The sequence below is a fragment of the Haemaphysalis longicornis genome, unplaced genomic scaffold (assembly GCF_048455015.1).
Source record: "Haemaphysalis longicornis isolate Haplotype H1 unplaced genomic scaffold, Haemaphysalis longicornis Haplotype H1 scaffold_6, whole genome shotgun sequence".
NCBI lineage: Eukaryota > Metazoa > Arthropoda > Arachnida > Ixodida > Ixodidae > Haemaphysalis > Haemaphysalis longicornis.
In genome coordinates this window covers 33561836-33588744 of record NW_027526407.1, presented here as the reverse complement: position 1 = coordinate 33588744, position 26909 = coordinate 33561836, and the positions used below count along the sequence as shown (strand labels likewise).

General features: G+C 45.2%; 1 protein-coding gene across 1 annotated transcript in view; it reads left to right on the top strand.

The window, feature by feature from the left end:
• Window positions 1-25295, top strand: part of LOC144142454 (glucose dehydrogenase [FAD, quinone]-like) — a 102812-nt gene extending 77517 nt beyond the window's left edge. The window contains exons 2-11 of the mRNA XM_077673988.1: window positions 5736-5938; window positions 8954-9143; window positions 10615-10746; window positions 12656-12777; window positions 13251-13421; window positions 14323-14476; window positions 16934-17097; window positions 19258-19435; window positions 21345-21567; window positions 24298-25295. Coding sequence (XP_077530114.1) covers window positions 5736-5938; window positions 8954-9143; window positions 10615-10746; window positions 12656-12777; window positions 13251-13421; window positions 14323-14476; window positions 16934-17097; window positions 19258-19435; window positions 21345-21567; window positions 24298-24481 — 1721 coding nt within the window. The 3' untranslated portion in view covers window positions 24482-25295. The remainder of the gene's footprint in view (window positions 1-5735; window positions 5939-8953; window positions 9144-10614; window positions 10747-12655; window positions 12778-13250; window positions 13422-14322; window positions 14477-16933; window positions 17098-19257; window positions 19436-21344; window positions 21568-24297) is intronic.
• Window positions 25296-26909: the final 1614 nt, after the last annotated feature.

The following is a 26909-nucleotide window of genomic DNA, read 5'->3' as shown; positions in this document are numbered from 1 at the left end:
GAGAGGCCCTGCCCCTAGTTCACATATTCATTCAATGCAAGGCACTCGACATCATATGACACAAACATTTTCCCGAACTATACAAACAATACATCCCGCTGCACCCATCACACTTCTTGACCGACAACCCAATGTTTTCTATTAGGCGTGTTTTTCAGTTTTTATCAGATGTCAAGTTCTTAGTTTCTTTAATATCGTGCATAGTCATCCTGGCCCTATACACCAGCCTTCTTTAGAGATGTTGAGTCGCTTCATTTTTGTTTTTTACTGAGATAATTTAGTACTTAGTTGTACATCTGTATCAGCATCAAATAACTTTGTCTTTGGCGCTCTTTGACCTTGTTGGCCTTGCGCCATTCAACCGATACCATCATCATCACAGCTCTAAACGACACCCACCACTATATTACCCAGGCGACGTCACTTAAAGTCACTCACGTGGCTCTACAAATAGTGAAACCAGATACAAGCGAAATGCACTTAACCGCACCCTTTATTGCTTCAAAGAGATATTCTTTGCTGAGATTAATTGAATGCATGACTCATGAACGGTGGTTGGTTGAGTCGTATTGGTGAAGCGCATGAGCGGAAACACATTTTTTTATAAAATTAAAGACAGCTCAAACCAGGTGTTAGACGATCTCACTTCTCCGTCTCGGCCGCTGCCGACAAAGGCGACGAGATTAGCGGTATAGAGACGGAGGTGAAGTGAGCCATGCATTGGTGTGAGCTTCTTTTAATTTTTGTAACTCTTAGCGCATGCGCAAGGTGCGCACACGGCCACTACACGTTTCGAGGGTGGAGCGCACAGCGGCGCGAGAAGTCGCGTGACGCTATCACGTGGCATTCAGCGCGAACGCAGGGGGTAAGCCAGCAGATGTGCTTGGTGAGCTTATTGCCTGTCTTCCCCGTTTTCGCGTAGGCACGTAGCTCAATCGATAAGACAATGAACTCTTGCTCCATTACTCTATTCGTTCAAGGTTCGATTCCTGGCGGTGACAGTGACTTCTTTATTTATTCGCGGGAGTTTTCTGTTGACACCAACGGTCGCGAAAGAACCCTTGACATGTAGAGGTAAAAATATTTGCTTTAAAAAGCCTGATAGGGCGATCTTAAACATTAAACCTTCATCTCTCTCTCTCTCCCCATCCGCCATCCATTGCGGCCCACTTAAGCGTCATCACCGTCTCAGCCTAATTCGACGGCTTTGTGGAATTTCGCCTTTCGAAGGCAGCCTCACTGGGCGTTACAAACGCTCATGCCCAATGCACGTACTAGCCACCCAGATGTGGAGCATCTGCAAGTCGGTGCGGAAAAATATTGCGGGCGAAAGAAAAAAAAATAGAATACGCGGACTAGCAGACAGACAAAAAAGCCCCTCCACAAGGAGTGGGAAGCATGCACGCATAGTAAGTACAAATGATACCACGCTCCACAACAAGGGAAATAACAACGGCCACCTAAGGCAGCAAAATAGCCCGCGTGGCCTCCTAAGAGAAGAGAGATGGCCAGGGGAGGGATGAGCGGAAAGGCGACCGAGAAAAGATAAGAACCTTTGATAAAAACAACAAAGACGTGCACGTATAAATGGGCAACCAAAGGCAGTGCATCTGCCGCTATGCACCTGCCTTCTCCAGCACTCGGCACTCCCGGCAGGACCGGTTAAAAAGAGGCGTGCGCCGCTGCCGCCTCGAGCTAAGGCGAATCCCGACGACTCGGCTTCCACCGAGTGCCGAAGCCGCGCCACGTGAGAAACGCGCGCTTTAGCGGCCCGCAATATTCAGCGGCATTTTCGGGGTCGGCTCCCGCAGCCGTTATCGGGCGCGCCGCATTGAGGGTACGGCCGAAATCCATCGTCGATTCCCTCCTGGCCTACGCGCCGAAACGTAGCTCCTGGCCCCTTCACATACGCAGCTGCACCTGAAATTGAGGGGTCTACATAACAGTCAGTTCTGTCAGCGTGTTTACGGTCATACCCGGAGTTCGTGGTCATCACCTGGCTTTCCTGAAGTAACGGGTTTTTTTCGAGCCCCCCACATGCGCAGTTCTCCCGGTCGGCCTACATCTTTGAGGTAGTTATTTTTTTTTGGTAGCTTGTGGTAGCACAGTCTTTGTCAAAATTTTCTATGCAAAGCAGAAAGTGCGCAGGCCGCCAAAAATTTAGTGTACAAGCTTACGTCCCGAGCGAGGTTGAAGCGTTTTATCCCGGTAATCTAGAGGAAACACCTTTTTTTCTTACTGTAATAAAATAAGTTTGTCACATTTCTAGGTAAAGCTTATTCTTTGAATTATTTCTGGTTGAGAAGGCTTAGGATTGGCCTAGAAAATTTTAATGAAGGGCGTACATGTTTGAGGTAGTTCAGCGCTAAATCCTGCGAACGACTGGCCTTGATAACTACCACGCATATATGTTGGTTGGGCGCTGAAGTTCTTTTTCACCATGTAACATGTGATAGGTGGCCGCAGCGCTCACCAGAAAAAAAGGGTACCCTATTACTCTCGTCAAACATTGTCATAAGCTTCGCGCCTATATACTGAACCATCATGCTTAAAGCTGTACTATTTCTCGAGATGAAATTACATTACAGAGCAAGCTGCAATATTGTCTTGAGAACGCAGTGCACGTCAAGTGACATTCACGCACCGTTGTGCGCTTTTAAGTGCGAATGCACTTTATAAGCGACCCCAAACCTTCCACCGCCGGCGGCGGCGGCGGCGTCCGCAGTCCTCCTCTCCCTAGCAACGGCGTGGAACGGAGAGGAGCGTCGGTAGCAACGGCGCAGTGACGTCACTTCACCACGTGACCGCGCTCACTCCGCCTCCTCGCCGTGGCTGCGCGGGTGCGCGCCGCTCCCCGCACCGCTCCTCGCGCCGTGACGTCATGGTATGACGTCACAGCGCGCCTCCTCTCCCCAGCAGCTGCCGCGCACCTCTCTCTCCACCGTGACGTCACACTCTCTCATCTCCCCCTCGCTCGGCTGCAGCTGCCGTGCGCCGCTGTCCCTCTCCCCTTGCGCTCGCCTCCTCTCTCAGCCACCTGGCTCGGCGCGCTCGGCGCGGCGTACCCCCCTATATATGCAGCGATAAGCTGCCAGACCTCCGTGGGTCGGCTCGCGCGCGCTCACGGGCGAATGCCAACGGATTTTAACTTTACTCCCCCTCATAGCATCACCCCGTGCATTCGCACTTAACCATGTTCACCCTCGGGGAAATGCTTGGGAGTTTTTTTAATATCCCCTAGATTAACTGCGTAACCTTGCTTAAAAAATGCTTTTGGCCTGGTGGACGTCATGGTGCACTGACAGTATTCAATGACGCCGCCTTACTGTTGAGTGCGGTAGCTCTCTATCTTTTGCAAGCGAAATACTGCCATAGTTCAACTATCCCCAAAAACCACCATCATCATCCACAGCTTTCTCAGGCCAACGACAGGGTGAAGCAGTGTCGCACGGACTTCAAACCGCTGCTGTCTTCATCATTCCACTCCACTGTTGGCCATCGAGGTTCCTTATTCCATCCCTCCATCGTGTTATTAGCCTTCCCCTTTTTCTAGACTCTTTTCTTGGTATCCACTCTGTTATCCTATTTGTCCAGCGGTTGTCGGCTCGCCTCACTACATCGCCAGTTCTACCTAGTGCACTCTATTTCCGAGATACAGAAAAAATCACATGCATCGCATTCCGTTGATGCTCAACGACATCTACGGGATCTTTACAACATGCAAGATTCCAGAAAAACTGCAACATCTTACAACTCCGTGCAAGTTGGTTAGAACGCAGAACAAATGGCAGAGGTATTGATTTCAAACTTAAGCGCATAGACACAAGGGAGGTGTTAAAATCCCGATCTTCAGTGGGGTGGATGGTGTTTGTTGCCTTTTGCTCATCGCTCACTGCTCGTCATCAGGGGAATGATGACACGTCCTCGGCCCATTTCTTTCATGTTTGGGAGTTATGGAGGGAAGTTTTGCTTCTTCTTAGGAGGGGCACTTGATCCCTGGTATAATAATGTGAAGTAAATGTTGATCCCTCTTACGTAAGTGGACACTACGTTATCCGACAGTTGAGTGGAGCAGGCCGTGTGATAGCGACGAAGATGTGCTGTGACGTATGTACGTACACACGTATAGACGTACCAAGAATATTTTTATTTCAGGGTATGCACACATAATATCCGATAATGAAATGCCCCTGCTTGTATACCAGTGATGTAAGAGAGATCCTTAAAGGAGCCATGAAGATTGATTGATTATAGGGGTTTAACGCGCCCACGCAACGCAGGCGATGAGGCGCGCCGTAGTGGAGGGCTCCGGATTAATTTTGACCACCTGAGGATATTTAACGTGCGCCGAAATCTCGTACACACGGGCGTTTTTGCTTTTCGCCTCCATCAGAAAAGCAGCCGCCGCGGCCGGGAATCGAACCCGCGACCTCGTGCTCGCAGGCCATGAAGACAAAATACAAGTTGGGTTTATTAGAAATACTGCTTAGTCCCGATAACAATGATACCAATATCATCGCAATCTTCCAACAAATAACGGTGATATTAAAGAAAACGTGTGAAGCAGTCGCGACCCCCTACCCAATTTCCCGCAACTTTTCTATGACGTCACAGAACCTTATTTGTGCGATTGGCGGCCGCCTAACTGACCTGTCGCGACGACATATGACTGGACGTCTGTAATGGTGCCTCTAGTTCCATTTGACCGCATAACTTGAATGCTAACGTGCAGTTAACGCACTGAAAATTGTTTTAATGTTGGCCCGTATGACGTCATTCTTGCTCATAACACGTCACTGTGGCGCAAAATTTGAAAGTTTTTAAATACTCCTTGCTTTTTTTTCGTTAAAAAAACACCTTTTGTGGCTGTAATGACGCTGAGTGAGATACTGAATTCTAGTTCTTTCAAATTAAACCAAGTTGTATTTTCTCTTCATGGCTCCTTCCAGTGGTCTAATGTTGCGCTGAAACTACGCACAACGTAGCGTGAACTAATTTTCATAATTTCATAACTTAATAGTTATGGAAATATGGAATAACTCCATAGCCTTTCATAACTCCGTATACTTTATTCTAGCCTCTAATGGCGTCGTTTCCGGAAATGACGAGTTTTAAATTTTTTATCAACGCAAATCAAGCAGAGGTGTCATAAACGGGGAACCAGAGCCGAGAAACCAGCTCACTTATGCTGCTGTTTAACCGGTGCCGTGAAAGGTAAGGTGAGACACATTATAATACATTTGACACGTCGTGTTTACTAGAAATGACTTACCGGCTGCTGCTAACGCTGGTGACCTCCCAACGGCCACGAACGAATTGACTTGGTGGTCACCGGTTCTTATTCTTTTTTCCTTCCGATCTAGCCTAATAATTAGAGGTTACCAGAAATTTCGTGTGATTGTTGCTCTGACGCGATAATGGGTCGAATAAACCAAACTTGTATTTTGCGGCCATGGTTGTTTAAAGACTTGAGTGGTAATTTGCAAAGACTGCGTCGTGGGGGCGTTTTCCATCTAAAAACGGCTGCATACTAATTTGCTGTGCGCTTGTTGCTTGTTCAAAACACGACGTGTTTTTTTTTGTCCCTTCGGTCATACAGAGGTGAAGCTTACATTTGTGGACGATTGCGCACGTCCTCCATGCAATTGTTGTCTTTTTTTTTCGTCGAACCGATTTGCGGCGGCTCTTTTCCACTGACCCCAAGCTGTGTGTATTTCTCTCCTTGTCGCACGCAGTGGGCGGCGGATCGGCGGGTGCGGTGCTGGCCAACCGACTGTCGGAGGACATCAGCGCCACAGTGTTACTAATAGAGGCCGGAGGGATAGAGAACGAGGTTTCGGACATACCAGTCGTCGCCGCAACCATGCAGATGTCGCCGCTCGACTGGGCGTACCGAACGGAGCCGCAGAAGACGTCCTGCTTCGGCCTTGAAGGAAGGGTGCGTAAACCTGATAGAGTTCTGTGTGTTCCCGAGAGCTATGCGAGTGCGTGGGACCGATAAAGAGTATAATATGACCCACAAGGCATGATTAAAAGTAAAAAGCGTGTGGCGGCGAAATATTAAGCATCATTCCAACGAATCATGTATGTATGCATTTATGTACATATGTTGGCACGTATGTATGTATGTATGTATGCATGTATGTATGTATGTATGTATGTATGTATGTATGTATGTATGTATGTATGTATGTATGTGTGTATGTATGTATGCATGTATGTATGTATGTGTGTATGTATGTGTGTGTGTATGTATGCATGTATGTATGTATGTATGTATGTATGTATGCGTGCATGCATGCTTGTGTATATGCATGCACGTATGCATTTCAATATGCATGCATGCATGCGTATATGTATGTATGCTTGCATGGGTGCTTGCATTACATAAATGTGTGTGCGTATGTGTGTTTGTGCGTGTGCGCATGCGTGCGTGCGTGTGTGTGTGCGTGCACGTGTGCGTGTGTGCGTGCGTGCAGTCAGCCAGCCAGCAATGAAAGGGAACAGGTGACCGCGAGAATTTTTTTCAAGTAACGCCACCACGCACCAAACTTAGGTTATGCGCCCGATAATACCATATCTGCCGGCGTTCCCACAGACTATTGATGAAGTATGGCGGGTGCCCTGGTGGTCAAAATTGATCTGGAGCCCTCCACTACGGCGCACCTCATCGCCTCTGTAGCATCGCAGCTTTAAACCGCATAACCAATCGATCAATTTAGTGTGGGGGATGAGGCCGTTAGTTAAACAAAAATCCTCGTGCTCCGCTGTTCATGTTTTGTTGCCGACCGACCATGCATGTTACTATTCACATATGTGTGCTGGCATGGTTGTACACCCTTATGTCTAAGTACAAGTATGTAGGCGTCTGTGTGTGTGTGTTGACATGTATGCATCAGTTCAGAGCTGTGTGGGAAACGGTATTTTCACAAGACACGCCTAAAACTGAGTGCGATGTCAACACAACAGCTAGTTGTTGATTGGTTCGTTGAAAAAAATAAAATCGTGCTTTTAATCCCTCTCCGAACATCTCGCCCCACCCACCTTCTCTTTTCAAAGCTTAGCAAATGGGCGTAAAGAAGTTGGCCAGCAAAAAAAAGGCACAGTCCATAACACACGATTGGGCCAACGTTGTATGCTCTCAAATAGCTGGGGCCCAGTGTAGCAATGCAAAACGTGTGGATTTATTCCTGCGGCACGAGACCTGCCAGGCCAATTAACTATGCTGATTCTGCACAGGCTGCTCAGGAAACTGGCCATTCAGGAGCCGAATGGCAACGCGAATGAAAGTTAGTAACATTGTTTAAAATCGGTGGAAAACTGTGAAAATAGCCGAATGTACCTTTTTGAAAAGAAAGTGACAAACACCCAGTGGAAAAGCACAACAGAAATTTCTGTCGCCCGGCAGAAATTTTTGTCGTACGACAGGGATCTCTGTTGGGACTACAGGATGGCTTGTTGTGTGACAGAAGTCTATCCTGTACATCTACAGAATGCCTGTCGCACGACAGACGTGTTTGTTGTACAAGAGAAATTTGCGTTGAGAAACATCACTCTGTAGGCTCTACGAAAATTTCTCTCGCAAAACACAAATTTCCTTCGCACAACAAACTGTCAATCATGCACACTCCAAAATATCTCGTACGACACAGCACTCTTGAATTACTACAGGAACATGTCATGCGACAAGCCATTTTGTAGTCAGTGCATACATTTCTATCATGCAAAAGGGCATATATACGATTAGAGACACATACTACAAATACAATTTGAGACACGGAACGTAAAAGCTTTTCAGTGCCTGACATGGATAGTTGTATGGTTTTCATTGCTTACGCAGGAATATAATACTTCAAATGTTTTAGGCGATTTACGCTTACCTCATGGAATACATTAGTTTCATGTCATCCCCATGGTCCTTCCAACTTTTTCTTCGATATTCCAAGAACTGAGAAGTCGTATTCAATCTAGCATGAGTAGAACTCAACCATAAATTACCACCACTTATTCCGTCTTTGTAAAGGCTGTTTATTTCTTTATTTAAGAAATACTGCGGGCCCGAGTAGGAGGGGCACAGTTGTTACAAAAACATCTTGCGTACATGCAGTAAAATATACATGATAAGCCAAAACATCGATCACTTTAAACAAAAGGCAAAAAAAATGAGGCACAACAATGTAACGGAACAGTGACAAAATGGCACAAGACATCCAGCAAAATGCTACAAAGGAAAAGGTACTGTGAGAACCAAAATGCAAGCAGATATTGATTATAATTGCTGGGCTCAAGACGCTCTAAAGATAGCCGGCCTACAAAAGTGTTTTTCCATTTATTGACGGTATGCTCTGCGTATGTGTGTATGTATGTATGTATGTGCGTATGTATGTATGCATGCATGTATGCATGTATGTATGTATGTATGTATGTACGTATGTATGTATGTATGTATGTATGTATGTATGTATGTATGTAACACAGAAATAAGGATAGCAAAGGGGAGGATGTGATAGGTCATTGAAACAGATAAAGAATTTGGAAAGAAAAAAAGATAGTGACGAAAAAATGCCCGCCGGGCGGACATTTTTTCGCCAATTTCTTTCTTTCTTTCCAAATGCTTTATCGGTCTCAATGACCTACCAGATCCTCCCCTTAGCTTTCCGACGTTTTCTTGACTGCAAACCCTTATTTCTGTCTTATTTTAATGAGCCCCTCATTTCGTATTCTGATTCGGTGTATGTATGTACGTATGTATGTATGTATGTATGTATGTATGTATGTATGTATGTATGTATGTATGTATGTATGTATGTATGTATGTATGCTTACGTGTATGTAGGCCGAAGTATATATGTATGTTTAAGTATGTTTAAAGCACCAGAGAAAAATCTGTGCTTATGGCGATTTTTTCGCAATGACAAGCGTTACAGCCTTTTCTCTTTCCTTTCTTCTGCAGAGGAGTCCTTGGCCGCGAGGCAAGGCTCTGGGCGGATCGAGCGTCATCAACTACATGATCTACATCCGTGGCAACGCTCACGATTACGACCACTGGGCTGAGCAGGGCTGCGAGGGGTGGTCATGGAAAGAAGTGTTCCCCTATTTCCTAAAGTCCGAAGATAACCGAGATCCATCCATTCTGGAGAATGGTATGGGTCTTGAAATGATCGCTAACTATCACCAGCCCAATTGTCTGCAAACTAACCCCGCGCACCTTAATCAGCCACCAAAAACCGCTCCAGGGAGCTGGAAGCGAACAGAAGCCGCCGGAATATAGGGTTAATACAGGTGCGGTGAGTGTCGTACCTATATTTACTGTGGGAAAAACTTCACCTTCTAACCAGAGATATATATAACCGGCATTTTAGTGCATACTACCCACGTGATTTCTGTAGGATTGGTTTGTAAGGCAGTAGTTGCCTCACATCGAGCATTTCGACAAGTTATGGCTCTTCATTAAATACATTTAATGGCCAAACTGTAAGGCAAAAACGTGCGCGATGACTCAACTGCTAACATTGTAAAAATGTGTGAACGTTAAAATGCATATCGAACCACAGCGCTAACAACCGAGATGAGGACAGCAGGAAGGACTACGAGAGCGCTGACTTACAAATAAGCTATTTCCTCCAGAAATGCTTACATATATGTGACACCGACGCAGAAACTACAAAAGAAACACTACAAAACACATTCCGGTAAGAAGCCACCGGTGTAAGAAACACAGAAAAACTTCAAATAAAATTGAAACTTCACAACTACTCTTCATCAGAACGTGCACTGTTAATTAAGATAGCCCTTTATTCGGACTATTTTGAATCGCTACAGCTTCGGTTTTATACTTTGCGTTGATCATGATAAGTTACGCTGACTTAAATTCAACAAGACCTAACGGCCGCCATATTTTCTTTGATTCACGAAGTGCTGCAGAGCGGTTAGCGAAACATCTCAGTCTGAATTTGTTCGAAATTTCTTTTTATACGGCTACAGAAGACATAACGTGACACAGACTTTCACTCACTTTTGCAACAAATTTCTAATGCTTGGAAACCAGATTGTTTCTGCTGCTGCTCTTTTAATGGGAAAACATCATATGGCTCGTATAGCGAAAAACCGACGTCGGCGTCAAATGGCAAGAAACGATGCTGTTCTTTTAATGCAAAAACATCATATGGCTCGTATAGCGAAAAACCGTCAGCGTCAAATGGCAAGAAACGGCTTCTACGCGACTGAGAAGCATGCTTATTGTACGAGCTACACAGTATTAAAACCACGATTAAAAGATCGCACCGCTATTCAATGACTAGAGCACTGCAAAGTCACGTTGAAAGCAGAGAGTGCAGTCGGTGACAGCAACGTGCCGTGTCAAGCAAGTGCCGTCCGCAATTACTCACTTACTCGCAGAGCAGAACTAGATGGAACCCCCATGCGCCGTTCAATCCGACATTAATGCTTGCATACCCAAAACCCGCAAGGAATGCTGACTTTTCTTTAAAGTTATTTTTTATTAGGCCTACTTTATTTCCTCACATTTCTGAAACAAGGTGGCATATTTCTTGGAAATAAAATTTTAAAGCGTTTCTATCACTCATTCATCAGCTGAGCGTTTTCCCTACACAGGCTACCACAACCATGGCGGCTACCTGACAGTCTCCACGCCTGCCTACTCAACGCTTCTTGCCCATGCATTCATTCAAGCTGGCCTCCAACTTGGCTATCCCAATGTTGACCTAAATGGACCTCAGCAAACAGGTGACACATGCCTCTCACCTTTGCAGTGGCCACTATGAAGTTAGAAAGCTTTATAAAAGGGAAATTTCAACCACAACCCACTTCGACCCGCACCATAACGGCAGAGTTCCTGATCTTGAAAAGTGTACGATAGATGTGTCGCATGTGAAAGCATGGTCTGATGACATGTGCTTCGCTTTTTTAAATGATTAAATTGCTTAGTAAATTTTCCTAATGCCAAAACCTGTGAATGTGAAAAGGAATGTGTGTAGGTTAAGAGGATTTCCATGTATATTGCACTCACCTGTGACTGTGTATGACTGTTAAGATAGCAGGAGATATGTTAAAACACCGCAGCCACACATGGGCATTGGCTGCAAACCCACTGTGACTTGCCCATTCGTTTCTTTAAAGGGCCCTGATAAATTTATTATAACGTGAAATAAAGTTGCGTCATCGTGAAGGGGTGAAAGAACTGTTCAGATCACGAACCGCCTTTTTTTACCCTACAAAAGTGAACGAAGGAAGTACTAGAAATCGTTCGCCCGCCTATAGAATGCTGTTCAGAAAACATTAGCAGGCCCGTGCATGAATCTCCGCAGAACGGCTGTGCAAAACTGAAAAGAGTTAAGGCAGGGTTTGTGAGAACGTGCCAATGTTTATTCCAGGCCATAGAAAATCTATATCTGCAGTATAACTTCCCTTGAAAAAACACCACGTGGGGAGCAAAAGTTGCTATCTCATAACATTTCATTGGAAGTCAATTCCTTAAGAAGGCTTGAAAGAGTGAACTAAAGAGCGCCAGTAAAATAAAATTGGCCGTCTTCATAGCCATCAACATCATCAGCCTATGTAAACTGCAGGACAATCCACTCCGAGGCCCTCGAAAGTGAGGCGCTCCCCATCGCCATCCCGAATGAGAGCATGCACTGTGTGTCAGCGTGCATTGCTCAAGGCAGCATGGCGGAAAAGTTGGACTAAAACTCCAAGTGGTAGTACCGGGCGTGCGCCACTCCTCAGAGAGAGAGAGAGAGAGAGAGAAAGAGAGAGAGAGAGAAGGCGCTTTATTAGAAGAGAAAGCCGAGATGATTGCCGGAATTGCAACACCGGCATGCTACTCGGCGGGGAAAGAGTGAGGGGGAAAGAAAAGAGCCCATAGATTTACAGGGCAGAAGAAAGAAGAAGGAAGAGAAGAAATAAAATAAGACAGAAAAATAAATAACAATGACGTTCAGTTTGCGAGTAGTGGGATTCAAAAGTCTGTCTTCTAAACTCTAAATCACTGAAATCACGACAATCATGTCCAGATAGTCGAACAACGCCTCCAGCACTTTGCGTTCAGCTGGTGGAGATGGCCATGGACCAAGAAGTACTTTTAAGGTCACTGGTCCTGGGTTGAGGCGCTCTAGTTTCTCCATAAGACTGCACCTTGCATGTTTGTATGCGGAGCATTCCACCAGCAAATGCTTCACGGTTTCCCGCGACCCGCAGTTTTCGCAGTAAGGGTTTGTGGTGACACCAAGTCGAAAAAGGTATGATTTCGTCAGCGCTGCGTTGAGACAAATTCAGTGGTATAACGTCTCTAAACAGCACGGAAGTACCTCTGGCAGTCTCATCCATCTCAGTGACAGTACCTCAATCCGGTAAAGGTGGTACACGTCCAGAAATGTGCACAGGTGGGAACTAAACATGCAAATCCTGGCTGTTTCACCGGGTAGTGCGGACAGTTCCGCTGCCGAGTAAACACTGCAAGAGGTTGCCGCCATTTCCAGCTTCCTACGTTTGCACTCGCAGCTTGACTAAGCGAGTTAATGAAGCATAATTGCAGTAATTGTATAATGACACACCTCAAGATTTCTCACAGCACTCGCTTTTTATTGAAATAAATAGAAATAACGGGAGCGTTCTGTTATTTCAACAATTCTTCTAGGATTTGCCATTCCACAAGGTACTATCCGGAGGAGCGCCCGGTGTAGCACCAGCAAAGCGTTCGTGAAGCCCATTCGACATCGAAAGAACCTGCACATAACGCTGTACTCCATAGCCTCTAAGGTAAGCAACTGTTAAGAATGCCAGTGTTCCTTGCAGGTCTCCATGCACAAGCTCACGTTTGTGAGGAGTGAAAGTGTATTTGGTGTTAGTTTTTTCTCAAAGGACTCACAGTGCTAAATGTGTCACTACATGTTTAATGTCATGTGATTGTACACTAGTATATGTCGTATGTAAACTAAGCAATGTAAACGTGTCCCGCAATTTATCCGGTCCGGTCACAGTGCCTCAATAATTCAGGAATGACAGTGAGGTGAAGTTTGCATGCGATTAGATCTTCAAATGGCTTCAACTGAAATTACGCTATGCCTTAAGATGACACAAACCACTACTTTTGTTCCGTGGGTAGTTATAATAGTCAGTGACATCGCTCTCTAGATTCTATTTCTGGGCTGGTTATCACGTGAAGCGTTCTGATGGGCACGCACTGGTAGTATCACTAAAAACATCTTCTCCCTGTTCATGGGCGCGCGTAGATTCACTTCGACGAATGGAACAACGCCCGAGCTGTGCAGTTCGAACGCTTTAAGGTGCCGCACATGGTGTTTGCCCGGCGAGAGATCATCCTGTCGGCGGGCTCCATCGGCAGCACCCAACTGCTGCTGCTTTCCGGCATCGGACCCAAGCATGACCTCCAGAAACTGGGCGTAAGACTTCGGAACTGCTCTTGTTCACTTGGAGATGAATGTGTTTTGCAGGACTTCGGGCGTGAACTATTCTGATGCGTAAGCGCAGAAAGAATATTGGTTCAAGGAAAAGACACACCCAGCTGGGCGCCAAAGATTGTTTTGTTGACTTACTCGCCCGGCAACAAAATGTACCATAAGTTATTATTAAATTTAAGTTAAAATAGCCAATGTCAAGGCCATTAGCCCAACAATAACAAATACCGTGACTCGTCCACTCCTCTATTGCGCCTTATTCATTGCGTTCGGTTGGGGTGCTATTATGATGAACTCATTAGACCAACCGTAACAGCGAAACGGTGCGCCACGCATCATGACTGCTATTGCGAAATAAACGCTGTATGGCCATTTCACACAATCCGTCACATTCTTATATGCTGATCACAAAGAACTTCAGAAAATTCTCTTTTAACCTCATTACCACGAGTGCAACTAAATGTTTGCCATTTCCGCAACAGGATACTTTAGTGAACAGAACTGGGATTTACCAGAGTTTGAGTAGATTTTTTTATTGTTTCAAGCAGTTCGAATTCACTCAATTGCGTTACGTGAAATATTTATGGACATTTATTTGCACAAATTAGCTGTTTCACCCTAGGAAGTAGCGATATTTTCTTCATAGAAGCTTCTGAGCTTCCTTGCTTAGTGTTACCGAGCTTTCAAAGAAAACAAAACAAAACAGAAATAAATTACTTTACCATTTTTAGCCGCTTTGGACGCTGCAAGACAGGTCTCGTTCGGAGTCCTGAAAATTCAATTGTTCGAAGTAAATATTACTCTCTGAATTTTTTTATGCGCACACTGCGTGTGACGCGGTTGAGGCGCGGTGCGTTCCTTACCAATCGTATTTCTTTCGTTCCAGATTCCATGTCTTGCAGATTTGCCTGTGGGTTACAACTTGCAAGACCACATTTACCCAGGGGGCATGAACTTCTTGGTCGATGAGCCGGTGTCTATGATACAACCTCGGGTGTTCAACCTCAAAAACATCATCCGCTACCTCACCATTGGAAAAGGTGAGGTACTGAAGCTAAACTACGCATGTATTCAAGAAGTACTTCCTGGCTTGTAACAATCTTACCACTATGTACTTGACATGCCAAGCAAAATGTGAAGTTGAGGAGCTTCAGTAATGGGTTTAAAAAACAAAGCTTCACAAGAAGAAGACATGAGAAAATGTGCGAAATTTTCAGGGGTGATAAGTGTGATTTACATATAGCGTACATCAAAGTATTGCCTGATTGTCAATGTTTATTGTAATCTAACACAGGAAGTGATTGATTGATTGATTGATTGATTGATTGATTGATTGATTGATTGATTGATTGATTGATTGATTGATTGATTGATTGATTGATTGATTGATTGATTGATTGATTGATTGATTTATAGTAAGGTTTAACGCGTCGATACAACGCAGGCGATGAGGCACGCCATAGTGGAGGGCTCCGGAATAATTTTTTCCACATTGGGATCTTTAACGTCTAGAAGAGTGGTAAAAATGGTCTGCACTGCTGTTATTATCTACACAGTACTGCCCCGAAACAACGTTGCTCTGACATCTCCTTTTGGCATCAGTGGACATACGTATAGAGCTATATCACATGGAAATCGAATAGCTCAGATGTAAGTGAGCCCCGAAAAAGGTCTCACCCGCCGCGGTGGCTCAGTGGCTCAGGCGTTGCGCTGCTGAGCACGAGGTCCCGGCCGCGGCGCCCGCTTTTCTGATGGAGGCGAAAAGCAAAAAACGCTCGTGTGTACGAGATTTTGGCGCACGTTAAAGATCCTCAGGTGGTCAAAATTATTCCGGAGCCCACCACTACGGCGCGCCTCATCGCCTGCGTTGCGTCGGCGCGTTAAACACTACAATCAATCAATCAATCAAAAAACCTCTCGCATTGCATTCTATGTACTATTGTGATACCAGAGTCCTTCAATGCTTCTGGTGAAACGTTAAAATACAAACAGCGGGGCGGCCTGTGGCTTTCCGTACTTGCCACGCATCCTGGCGAAGGGCCCCTAACGTGCGGTAGGAAGGAGTTGCAAGAGTTCGTGTTCAACCTTGGTATGGAAACACCGTCGTTCGACGTGTGCGCATTTTCGTTTGTCTTCCCGACTCGTTCGGCACCCGCTCACATGAGCGTTGTCTAACTTTGTCGCTGCGTTGAGGGAAAACGGCGCACGCAGTTATATACTTTTATTTTTTATTTCTTTTTGAGCGCCCAACATACCATGTAAAGCATAGAGTTTCTTAGTATACTAGAAAGGAAACTGCACGTGGGAATCCACGTCGTCATGGGGGGCTATGGTAAGACCCCCCTTTCTGGCTTGGGCTTGGCATGACGACTGGATTATTCAGCGGTTTTTCGGATTTGCTTTCTTTACTATGCATTAACACATCCACGAGCTACGAGGTAGCCGAAATGCTCCCTGTTCTGTGGAAGCCGTGAGCCGTGCAACGGCGTGCATGGTGAAAGAGCAGGCAGTGAGTTATCGTACCTAGCGTTGTTCATGCCGGAGTCGAAGGAACGTATAACTGAGGAAAGTTGTAGTTTACGAAAAAAAAAAGAAACCAAATGTACTTCGACGAAGACCAGATACGACAGACACGGGCGCCTGCGGCCGCCCATATCTTCTCTTCGATAATGACTGTTTAACGCCACATTTTCCTTTTTCTTAAAGTATGAGCCAACTCGCTCAGCAACAAGTTTTGTTAAACTCTAGCTGGCGGTCGGTGCACCGGTACACCAAGAAAGCGATGTTTTCATAGGCACGCTCAAAAACATCTCTAAGCTTTTCAAACAACTTAATATTTGAAATATTGTAAAATTAATAGAATTAAAGTCACTAATGAGTTTCTCCCAAAATATTAACATTGTTGTTAAGTACCAGCTTGGCCTGCAGAATAGTAGGCACAACTGTTTCGGCAAAAATACGCTTTACTTCCTTTTTTTCTTAACTTTAAAACATTCTGTTCTATTTTCCGCTTATATAATAACAGCCCATTCTTCGCGTTTTTTGTGGCACTGTGTTCGAATATACGGCAACTAAGGCATTTCGATCCCAGCCAATGATGAAACGAAGGCGAGCGCATGATATAATGACGGCCCATGACGACACAGACGGTCTTGATATGAGCCGCATAGATGCTAGCGCCAGATTCCTCTCTAGTGTGTATAGTATGAAACTCTGTGATGTAAAGACGATGTTCCTTCTATATCAAGGTTAGTCACGAACTCTCGTAACTTATGGCAGCTGCGCATACGCGGCTCGTCGCCAGAATGCGCGGCATGCACTGAAAACCACGTAGTCCATCGTTCGTATTCCAGTGTATCGCGATAGAACGCTAGCTAAGAAACATTGAAATATTTTCATGCAGTTTTAATGTGGTCATGTTGGTTCCCTGTAAGTGCGGGGTTCGACAATGCCGTAAACGTGCACAGGAACGAGTATTCACGAGCCGTTTATTCCAGGCCCATTGACCGTACTCGGCGGTGTGGAGGGTCTGGCTTTCATCAACACCAAGTATGCCAACAAAAGCATGGACTGGCCGGACATCGAAATACACTACCTGTCTGGGTCCCCTATTTCTGATGGAGGACAAGTATTCAGACGCACTCAGGGCATCAGTGACGAGGTACGTATACCGCTAGTTCAGAGCAAGAGTGGCCAATTTATCAATTAATATGCTGATTAGTCAATTGATGCAGTGTTTGCGATTAAAGTTTTAACAAGGTAATCGGTTCAACTCAAGTGAGGCGAGTAGATCATATACCAACCCCCCCCCCCCAAAAAAAAAAAAACGTGGGTAAGCCTTTTTGAGGGTGTCGCCTTACATGGCAACTCCAAAGCTAGAGCCACAACCGGATGTAGTGGCAACGAAGACGAGACGCGCCGGTCTTGCTCCTTCAAGAAATAACGTCCCTTAAACGTGCATTCACGCCACGTCAGTACCACGCGAAGGTCTGTTTATTTCACAGTTATCTGTTCTGATCTGTTTAGTCTACGTGGAGTCTGGACAGCCCAGCTGGACACACACGATATTGCCTTAAACTGTGAGAATGTATCACTTGAGTTCGACTCCTCCGTGTTGATGACCTGCTGTTGACCTGATGACGTTTGTGACTGATTAACCAATAAAATAATCGATTAATGTCTGTCGATTAATCGGATTAAAATTTTTCGGCGGTGCCGAGCCGTAGTATGGTTGTTTTAGAGAGTATCGCTTTTGATGCGTTTGCTAGTTACTATAAATGTGAGTTCTCACATGCTGGGAATGGTGCACCATTCCCACGTCGGTGCACTTACTAACAGACAATAGCCAGTTACTTGTCCCAGTATAAACTAGGTACTTAGTGGATTTTACTAACTGGCCATGCATAACCTAGTAAAAATCTACGCGTGACAATGTGGATCGGCTGAGACACATCGACATGAACACATTCAACACGCACATACCACACTTAGACAACCAACAAATAAATTCAGCAAGAAAACCAACGGGATGCACAAGGAGAGCGAGTATAACTATAGTTACCTCAAAAATACATCTGTTTTTCTTGCTTTTATAGCCAGCAGCGGAAAGTCATTTGATCGAGTTAGTTTTCTTGCCTCAAAAATCAAATATTTTAGTGATAATTTTATGAATATGCATTTTAATGTGAGCATATACAAGTCAGCATGCGGATTTGCAAAAACTTTTTGATCGTGATTTGGAGTGGGAAAAGTGCTGTAGTTATTACGTTCAATAATTGATAGAATATTGTTACTGTCAGTGTGTTAGTATCAAACAAGCAGCAGTTGCTAAGTGAGTGCATGGTCTACAATATAGTTATGGTTCCACACTTAGTGGCAGGACCTACGTACCGCTCTGGGGGGTAGTAAAGTTCGTAAGGAGTTAGTAAGTACAGCCGTTACTACCCTTTTACGAGCTTTTCTGTTGAGAGTTTTTGTTGGTGATGTTTGGCACCGTTCAAGTTTGCGAGGAAAATGTACCAGAGTGTCACGCGCTTACGGAGGCAGCTGGTCATTCATTGATAAAATAGCAGTCAGATCAGTCATTCATATTTACTCATTTATGTTTGGGTCATTAAATAATTGATATAAACTGATTTCAAGAAACGTCGATAGGTGACACCATACGCTGAAATACGCAAAGCCACTCCGTAATAGAGCCTTTCTTTTTTTTAGCTTGAATTCGCTGAAAAAACATTACAAACAAGAAATTTTTTATGGGGGCCGGAAATGGGCCCCATTCTTCGGCGATTGCGCAAGCTGTGATATCAACAATGCACAATTCCTACGTGAGAGTCAAAACTAGCGAAATTCTGTGTGCGAGATGGCTTGAATTCCATTCCACATTCGCTTGTTACAATCAGTAAGAGATGCCCCGTTATCGCTCTAAAGTTCTTTAATTTTCATCAGCCAAATGCAGTTTCTGTCCGAATGGGTACGAGCCCGATCATCTGTCTATATATAAATAATTTAAGGTTTGTATCAGGTTTGAATAATGGAGCAGAGCAATTGCTGCACCACTCCACTTCCCCTAAAAGGAAGTGGACGCTGCCTCTCAATCTAAAACGGCTGTGAGCCATCACGCCCTCGCTGGAACTGCTTCGAAATCACCAAAAAGGGACTGTTTAATTGAGAATGTTTGCCAAAGCCCAGCCCTTAAACAGAATGCAGAACAACCTATCCTCGACCGAGGTTTCTACCTATTGCCCCCCATCGGTTGCCGCTCTTCCAAGCGGCGTTCACGCCAGTGCCACGACACCTTTGATTTCGCACTTTCTTGCAGCTCTGGGAAAAAGTCTACGCCGAACACGTGTTCCAAGACAGCATGTCCGTGTATCCTGTGCTGCTGAGGCCAAAGTCCAGAGGTTACATCAAGCTTCGCTCCCGGAATATCCATGACCCACCTATCCTGGACCCTATGTACCTGAGCCACCCCGAAGACATCATGACGCTTGTCGATGGTACGCAAGCAACAAACACGCGAAAGGCAATTGAAAAACGCATAAAACAGGTTACACAGTGTCGCTGTGTGTTTTGCATGAAGCGTATATTTTGTTGCCAACAATGCCCCAATCGCCACTGTAAAGCAACCGCAGCGTGGTAGTAATTATGCTACTGGCAGTCACTGTGAATATTTCAAACGTTGCCAAAATGCACTTTAAAGACAGCAAGAAGTATTGACAGAAATGTTTGTAGAGAGAGAGAGAGAGAGAGACGGAGGAAACTTTATTTCGACCACTGATTCAGGGAACAGGACTGGGGAGGCCCAGAGGGCATACGCGATCGCCAGGCCACAAGGTGAGCGTTAGCGCGTCTTATTACACAATATACTCCATCTTACTAGCCTTATTACCTTCACGATGCCCAGTCTTTTTAAAGACGATAGTCTTTCTTGGGCTACTTAAACCCAGAAATTTTTGTCTCTCTGCATGTCTGTCTGTCTGTGACTCAATGCAGCCACCAGGCCAAAGTGGAACAAAGTCTGTGCAATAGTCTTACATACTCACAGCCAAATCTAAACGTCCAAGTCCGGTTTATATGTTCGTACTTGTCAATATTGTTGAACAAGAACAAGACATTACGCAAATATAAGATAGAAAATTAATACACAAGGGATATTTACAGTGTTCCATTATAAAACAATTCATAGATGCTTGATCTTTGCGAAATGAAATACTACATCCACTGCGGAAAAAAATCACACTGTCACCGCCTGTCGCCCGCGCCACTATAGCTTCTGGCGGCATTTTAAAAAATCAAGCGGCAACAGTTACTAAAGGTGCCACTAGATAGGTTCCACGTTCTGTTTGGAACGACGCGGAGCAGGGCAACGCGGTTCTACAAACGTTGAAGTAGGGTGCCTCGATTCACGCGCGCCTCCTCCGTACAGCAGCGCTGGCATCGATGCACCGGGCCTGGAAGAGTGGAACGCGCTAAATTTAAATCGACTTCAGCAAACCTTTAGCATGTTTACCTTGGGAGGAGCGCGACACAAGACGCCCAACATGAGAGGTGAGCGGGAAAGCGAAGGGACGCATTTACTTGGCAAATTTCGACAAAGACTCTCGTCTTTTGTCGACATTTGCAACGAAAGGAGCAGATACGCGGCTATTTTTATGCCCATCTCGAAAGATGTTGTTTATATAAAAACAGTACTTAAATTATTCACTAAACCGCATATTCCGCCAAAAAGTCTCTGTTTTTGTTCACGACCTGAAGGTGTATGTAATGGGATGTTTGGGCGTCCATACTCCTCAACCTTTCGAGTTTTGTAGTATATTTGGTGCCTTATAAGTGCATTCTATGTTGTTCGTTTGCGTCTTTAATCGTTTTCTACACGGAGACGAAAAACGTCGTCTAAATAGGACTAATGTCACATCGGATACACACGTTACCAGCAAAGTTGTGCTAACTTACCTTTTTACACGAAAGTGTTGTATTCCAAGATTCAGGAAGACTTCACTTACGTCATATCCGCCACAGAAATGACGCCATTAAATGAAGCAAGCAGCCTGTAAAGGGTGCTCCCCTGCACACACAGTCTTCTTACGGGGAAGAACCTTTAGTGCGAAAGAGTACGTTATACTTAGGGTTGTTCGTTTTCGGGTCTTATATTTTAACACGAAATTGTTTTAGGCCTGGGTACACCAAGATTTCGCTGACGTCATATCCGTCACGGAATGACGCCAGTACACCTTTGCCGAAGCGACCCGCCAGCAGGACGTCGCTCGCCAAGCACACCCACAAGACAGCCGCCGGCCCGCCAATCATGCTCAGCTGCAAATTTCGCTGCACATTTCACTTTCGTGTTGTACCAATTCTTATGACAGAGGAATGAACTACAGTTTTTTTTTTCTCATTTGAATGCAGCGATGCGGTTCTGCATCGCCGTCGCTCAGGCGCCAGCTTTCAAGAAGTACGGCATCCGCATGATGGACACGCCCTTCCCTGGATGCGAGCACTACAAGCACTTGGGAGATGAGTACCTGGCCTGCGTGGCCCGCTCGTTTACCAACACCATTTACCATCCAGTCGGGACCGCCAAGATGGGACCAGTTTGGGACCCGACGACCGTGGTCGACCCTAAACTCAGGTTAGTCTGAGCTGAAGCACGCCTTACGCGTGCTACAAGCGATTTTTTGTATCGGGTTAAATTCGCATTCCACGTAGAAGGTAGTTATTCTTTAAAACACGCAAGAAAGTAATCATTAATATCGAGATCAAAAGGGCAGAACTTGAAACAAGGCGGAAAACGTTTACTGACTGACATACCGTCAATCCAAAATGGGATACGAGAGGGGAACAAAAATTGGCTGACGATTACGATACTCCACAATCCAAAAAAAAAATAGCAGTGGCTTAGCTCGGCTAAGCCAGAAAATACGTAGCGTGAGCTAACGTTCAGCTGGTTATTCTTAGGTTTGCTTGTTGTCTAGGATTAGCTGATTATCATGCTTACTGCTGCTAAAACGATTTCCAATCCAATCGAATCCTATCCAATCCAATCCAGTACAGTCCAGTTAATGCTCCTCGCGCATGCGCAGCACGACTCTCCAGGGGCCACGCGAAACTGCTATCAAGCGGCTCCGGTGCGGCGTTAGATTTGGCTACTGCGCAACGGAGGCGCACAGCTGGGCACTCGCCAGAGCCAGTGCGTCTGCCACGGCTATGACGTCACTCCCCTGGAATGCGCAGACCAGCGAACGTGCAGACCCAATTCTCTGCACACCCGTACTCCAATTGGATTGAATCAATTCTATCCAATCCAATTTAATCCTATCCAATCCAATCAATTCCAATGCTCCTCGCGCTTGCGGATCACGGTCCTTCAAGGTCCAGGCGAAACTGCTCAACCTCGGCCAGTGTAGCTTACGCTACAAAATTTGAGCGCAGCGCGAACTAAACAGTTTTCTCGGTGACGGCGCATAGCTGCTGATTCGGTGCCGCGCACCTCTAGCTACTGCCGTTGGCGGCGCTGTTTCTCCGCTCTTGCAGCCCTTTCTTCGTCTGAAGAAGTGATGGCGCCATTAGCGAACGCATGACTGCGCCGACTACTTTGGCGTTGTCTCGTACGGCGTCACCGCCACGGAGAAGGTGTCGCGCGGCACCCTCGGCATACCACCCTCCCTCTTATGCTTCCGCTATACTCTCCTCCTCCGCTTTCTTCCTCGTTCTCGCTAGCGTCACAGATTACCGCCACTTCGTGCACCCGGAATCGTCTGGGGGCCATTTTGTTTCTGGCCTGCAGTGTTGCCATCTCTCCCAATGAAACCGCCACCGGTTGTGACGGGCAGAGTGCGACCGGCCGCTCTGGCGTCCGCGCAGCAGAGAGAGAGAGAGAGAGAGAGAGGAGAGGGGCCCAGAAACAAATAGGCTGCGCCCATATGTAAACAAATATCACGTGGTGCCGACCGGCCAATGAAAATCTTGGCGGCACATAACAATGAGGGAAAAGAGTGCCGATACTCTAAAAGCCTTTATTTAGTGACGCTAGTTCTCGCGGTTACTAGGCTGACGGCGGGGGACGCCGTGAAACTACAGGAGCCGGCGCTTCAGATCTGCGCTCTAAAATGTTGTCGCCTTTTCTAGGTTCATAATAACGTCTATAACCGCAAATAGTAAGGGCTAAAGCAGCGGTAACAATGTATATGGGTCACCGAGACTTCCTTTGTATGTTGAACTTTTTTTCACTGTTCGTTTTCTTAGTAGGGGTAGATATTTACGAGTGGCTCCCATGAAGTTCTGTTCTCTTTTGCTGTTAATTTTGCTTCTCTGATGGCGCGCAGTGCTTTCTTGGCCGTCTGATCTGCACATCTCATGAGCCACAACATGGTCTGCTATGGCTGGTAGCTTATTGTCCGTTAGCGGGCCACCATTAGGGCATTTTCGTGCTGACGTTCGCGCACACCGAGCCAGTTTGTCAATTTTATCATAAGCACTAGGCCGTTACGCTGCTGCTTGCTCATCGACATTCCCAGACCCCCAAGCGCATACGCTTAATGCCCACAGGTGGCCACAACGCGTGTATGAGTTGCCTAGTCAGTACAGGCAGCCGTCACCCGAGCTTGCTATGGGGGTTGTATCACAGCATAAACATACCTAAAGCATGCAAAATCACCATAACAGAAATAAATAAGAGGAAAAACGGACTTACAATGGTTAAAAACCACGGTGTTGAAAAATAGTCACCAGAAATAGGCGAAACCGACCTAAAAGGGGCAAACCCACAAAAACGTACAAGAAGCAGTAGCTGAAACTGACCAAAAGGCAACGAAAATACCCGAAATCCTATTTATAATGTATAAACATATCATAAATAAATTATATGTGTGATAACAAATGTTAATATTCAAATGTGACAAACCCTTGAAAACGAAAAAGAAGAAGCGGTAATGGGTTTTGAACCCGGGTTAGGACGTTTGCCTCGCAGGAGCGGAACCACTGCACTACGAGAGCAAGCGGTTCTGAGCGGTTAAATTGAGGGCCACAAGCACGTGGACATAGCTTCAAACATGCCCCTAGATGGCGCCATGCGTCGCTTGGCTGTGCTGACTAGGAAATGCCTATACGCGGCCAAAACATTACGATGAGCGTGATAAACGAGTTTTCAGCCCGAAACTGGACCACATGCCTTCCTACAGACTCAACCTCTCTTGTCGCTGTCCTCGCTATCTGCGATTATCGTACCCCCTCTTCCTCTTCCTTTTCTACTTTCTTCCCTCTCCCCTTCTTTAAACATCCTTTCATATGCTGCGTGGCAACAATAATGAGTAAAAAATGTAGAATAGTGCCTAATTATTTCATTTCTTCTCTCCTGTCGCAGGGTGAAAGGCGTGTCACGGCTTCGGGTCATCGACGCCTCCATCATGCCGACCATCGTGTCAGGCAACACCAACGCTCCGTCAATCATGATCGGCGAGAAAGGCGCTGACATAGTGAAGGCGGCGTGGAGCCACCAAAGCCTCCTTCACAACCACTTGCACAATGCTGCCAAGCGCCGGAGGTGACCACCGCCGCTCCCTAGCAGCCATGCTGTAGTGACTGCAGTGCAGGCCGGGCACCAAGTTGCCAAAGACTTTTAGTGAGACACCGCTCACGTCGACGTGCTGGCTCGACCGTATAAACAGGAAACGGTGCAACGCAGTGTGTCGGACAAAGACTGTGCTGTGCGCCTCCTGTACAGTGATTTTAGGTGCTTCTTGTTTCTCTCTAACAGTGTTGTGTTTTGCTTGAAGGCCACAGGGAGCGGAAAGGAGGCTTTTTTTGAGCGAAGACATGTACTGCCATGCAGAACCTGTAAAATAGCATACGTTATAACTGCAAGCGGAAAGGTGACTTCACTAATGAAGGTTTAGCAAAGGCTCCGTTACGAAAGAAGTGTTTTTGTTGATTTTCTGTAGTGTAATGATTTACGCGCGTTAAGATGGAAAAGGTCTTCCTCGCAGTCTACAAAGCCAACTCTTCATCGGGATAAGTGACCCCTATTTCTTTTTAAAGTGTGCATTTAGTGAATGTGTTTTTGTTGTTGTACACGAAACCAGAGAAAATTGTGCGACTCACGATAGGAAAATCTCCCACCTTTTAGTGGTAGGGATGAGCGCAGCTACACTTCTGGGCAAAACAATTATTTAGAAATGTGCTTAGATGGACCACTAAATCTTGTGCATTCTTAAAGTGGACCTATTGGCCATGCTGCTGGGCGTGTTCTTATTCCATCCTTAATTGTCTGTTTACTATAAGTATGGCCATGCCCGCTGTACTTGAGGGCATTTCCGAGAACAATACATACTCCCAGATTTATTCGCTTTGGATATTCGTTATTAAACGTAAAAGAGCTATTGTTCTCTACTACTAGCACGTTGAGTTTGAAGTAGGTAAAATACGCGGGTCTCCCGGTATAGCCAATTGTATAGCGGGACTCAACACATCTTCAAATAAATTGGCAAGGATGTATGCGCAGTGTCACAGTTCTGAATTAGTGTTGGCTGCATTCAAAGTGATCCTACAATTTTTACTGGCACTGACACATCTACGGGAACTGATATCAATATTGTTTGGAAAATGCGCCAAATTAAAAAAAAAAAGGTGTTCTTTACCATAATATTCATATTCGCACATGTCGAGTGTTCGTGTGCATTTGTACGTGATTCACAAACAGGCTATCATTGTTTCTCCAGACACAAAAGTTACCTGACATGTGACAACAAGAAACCCCCCATGATAGGCTTCCATAAAACACGATGCTGTTTTGTATTCATCATGCGGTGTCTATAAATTTGACGATAATACATTTTTTTTTTGTTGCAAGTGATTTGCAAAGTGGAAAGCGAAGTTTAACCTAGAAACGGCTGCGTAGAATGGCTAGAGACGTCAAATAGCATGTTGTCGACTGTGCAGTTTCAGAAACTGGTGTGGATGCAATTTCTGTACAAATCTAGTTTATTGAAACGTTCATGCTGACTTGTGCTGGTAATCTTCGTCAGTATTCTGTAAAAATGTTGCCAATTTTTGTACTGTTTTTCTCATGCGAGAACTAACTTATATGTTCATGCCTACTCGCTGCACCATCACTCAATTAACAAAATCTGACAAGAATGCTCATTTTTATCTTTGACCGTCATTATAGCGAAATAAGTACAGTTGAAGAAGACAAGATATTTTGGTTATGGTTGGCACATTCAGTTACTTGTGTTCTTTTCTCGTATGGGATCGTAAATAGCTTGTGGCCTAATACTTAAACCGCATACAAATCTCATAACAAAGCCTCGATCGCCATCGGTCGAGACCAAATCTTAGGATTATATGCATCGTAAGCCAGGGGATCTGAGCTTAATTATTTCTATCGGCTGGAAAGGTTTACAAATGATTTTTTTATTACACAAGATTAGTTGTTACTATTCAAGAACTCGATTATGTTTAGCTGTACTCATTACATTTTCATCAGCCCTTTCTTTGTTTCGACATCATTTTTCAAAGCTCCACTCTAATTTGAACCGACGCTATGAACTCTAAGTCACTGCATTGTTGTTTTATTCAGTGAATTTTAAGGAACTCTGCAAGTGATTTTCATTTCCAGGCGCCAAAACTTTGTCGGCGATGGTACATTCATTATGTTACATTTTTGTCATTCACCTCGTCACCTTGTAAGCACTTTTTTCACACATAGGTCATAGTATGCTGGCAACTATGATAAGTATTATTGCGTATTACACGGTAACGTTAACCACTTCCCCGTTACATTCGCTCGCGAACAATATGCCTTACTAAATTGTCACACAAAACAAGAGATGAGTAACTGCAACTTTTTGCATATCATCCCCTTGTTGAAATGACCTTGCAGACTGGGCATTTAGGGCAACGTATAAATTATATATGCGTCGTACAAACTGCCCTTGCTCCAAACTATTCTTTATTGTTCAACTCAATGGGCAGATA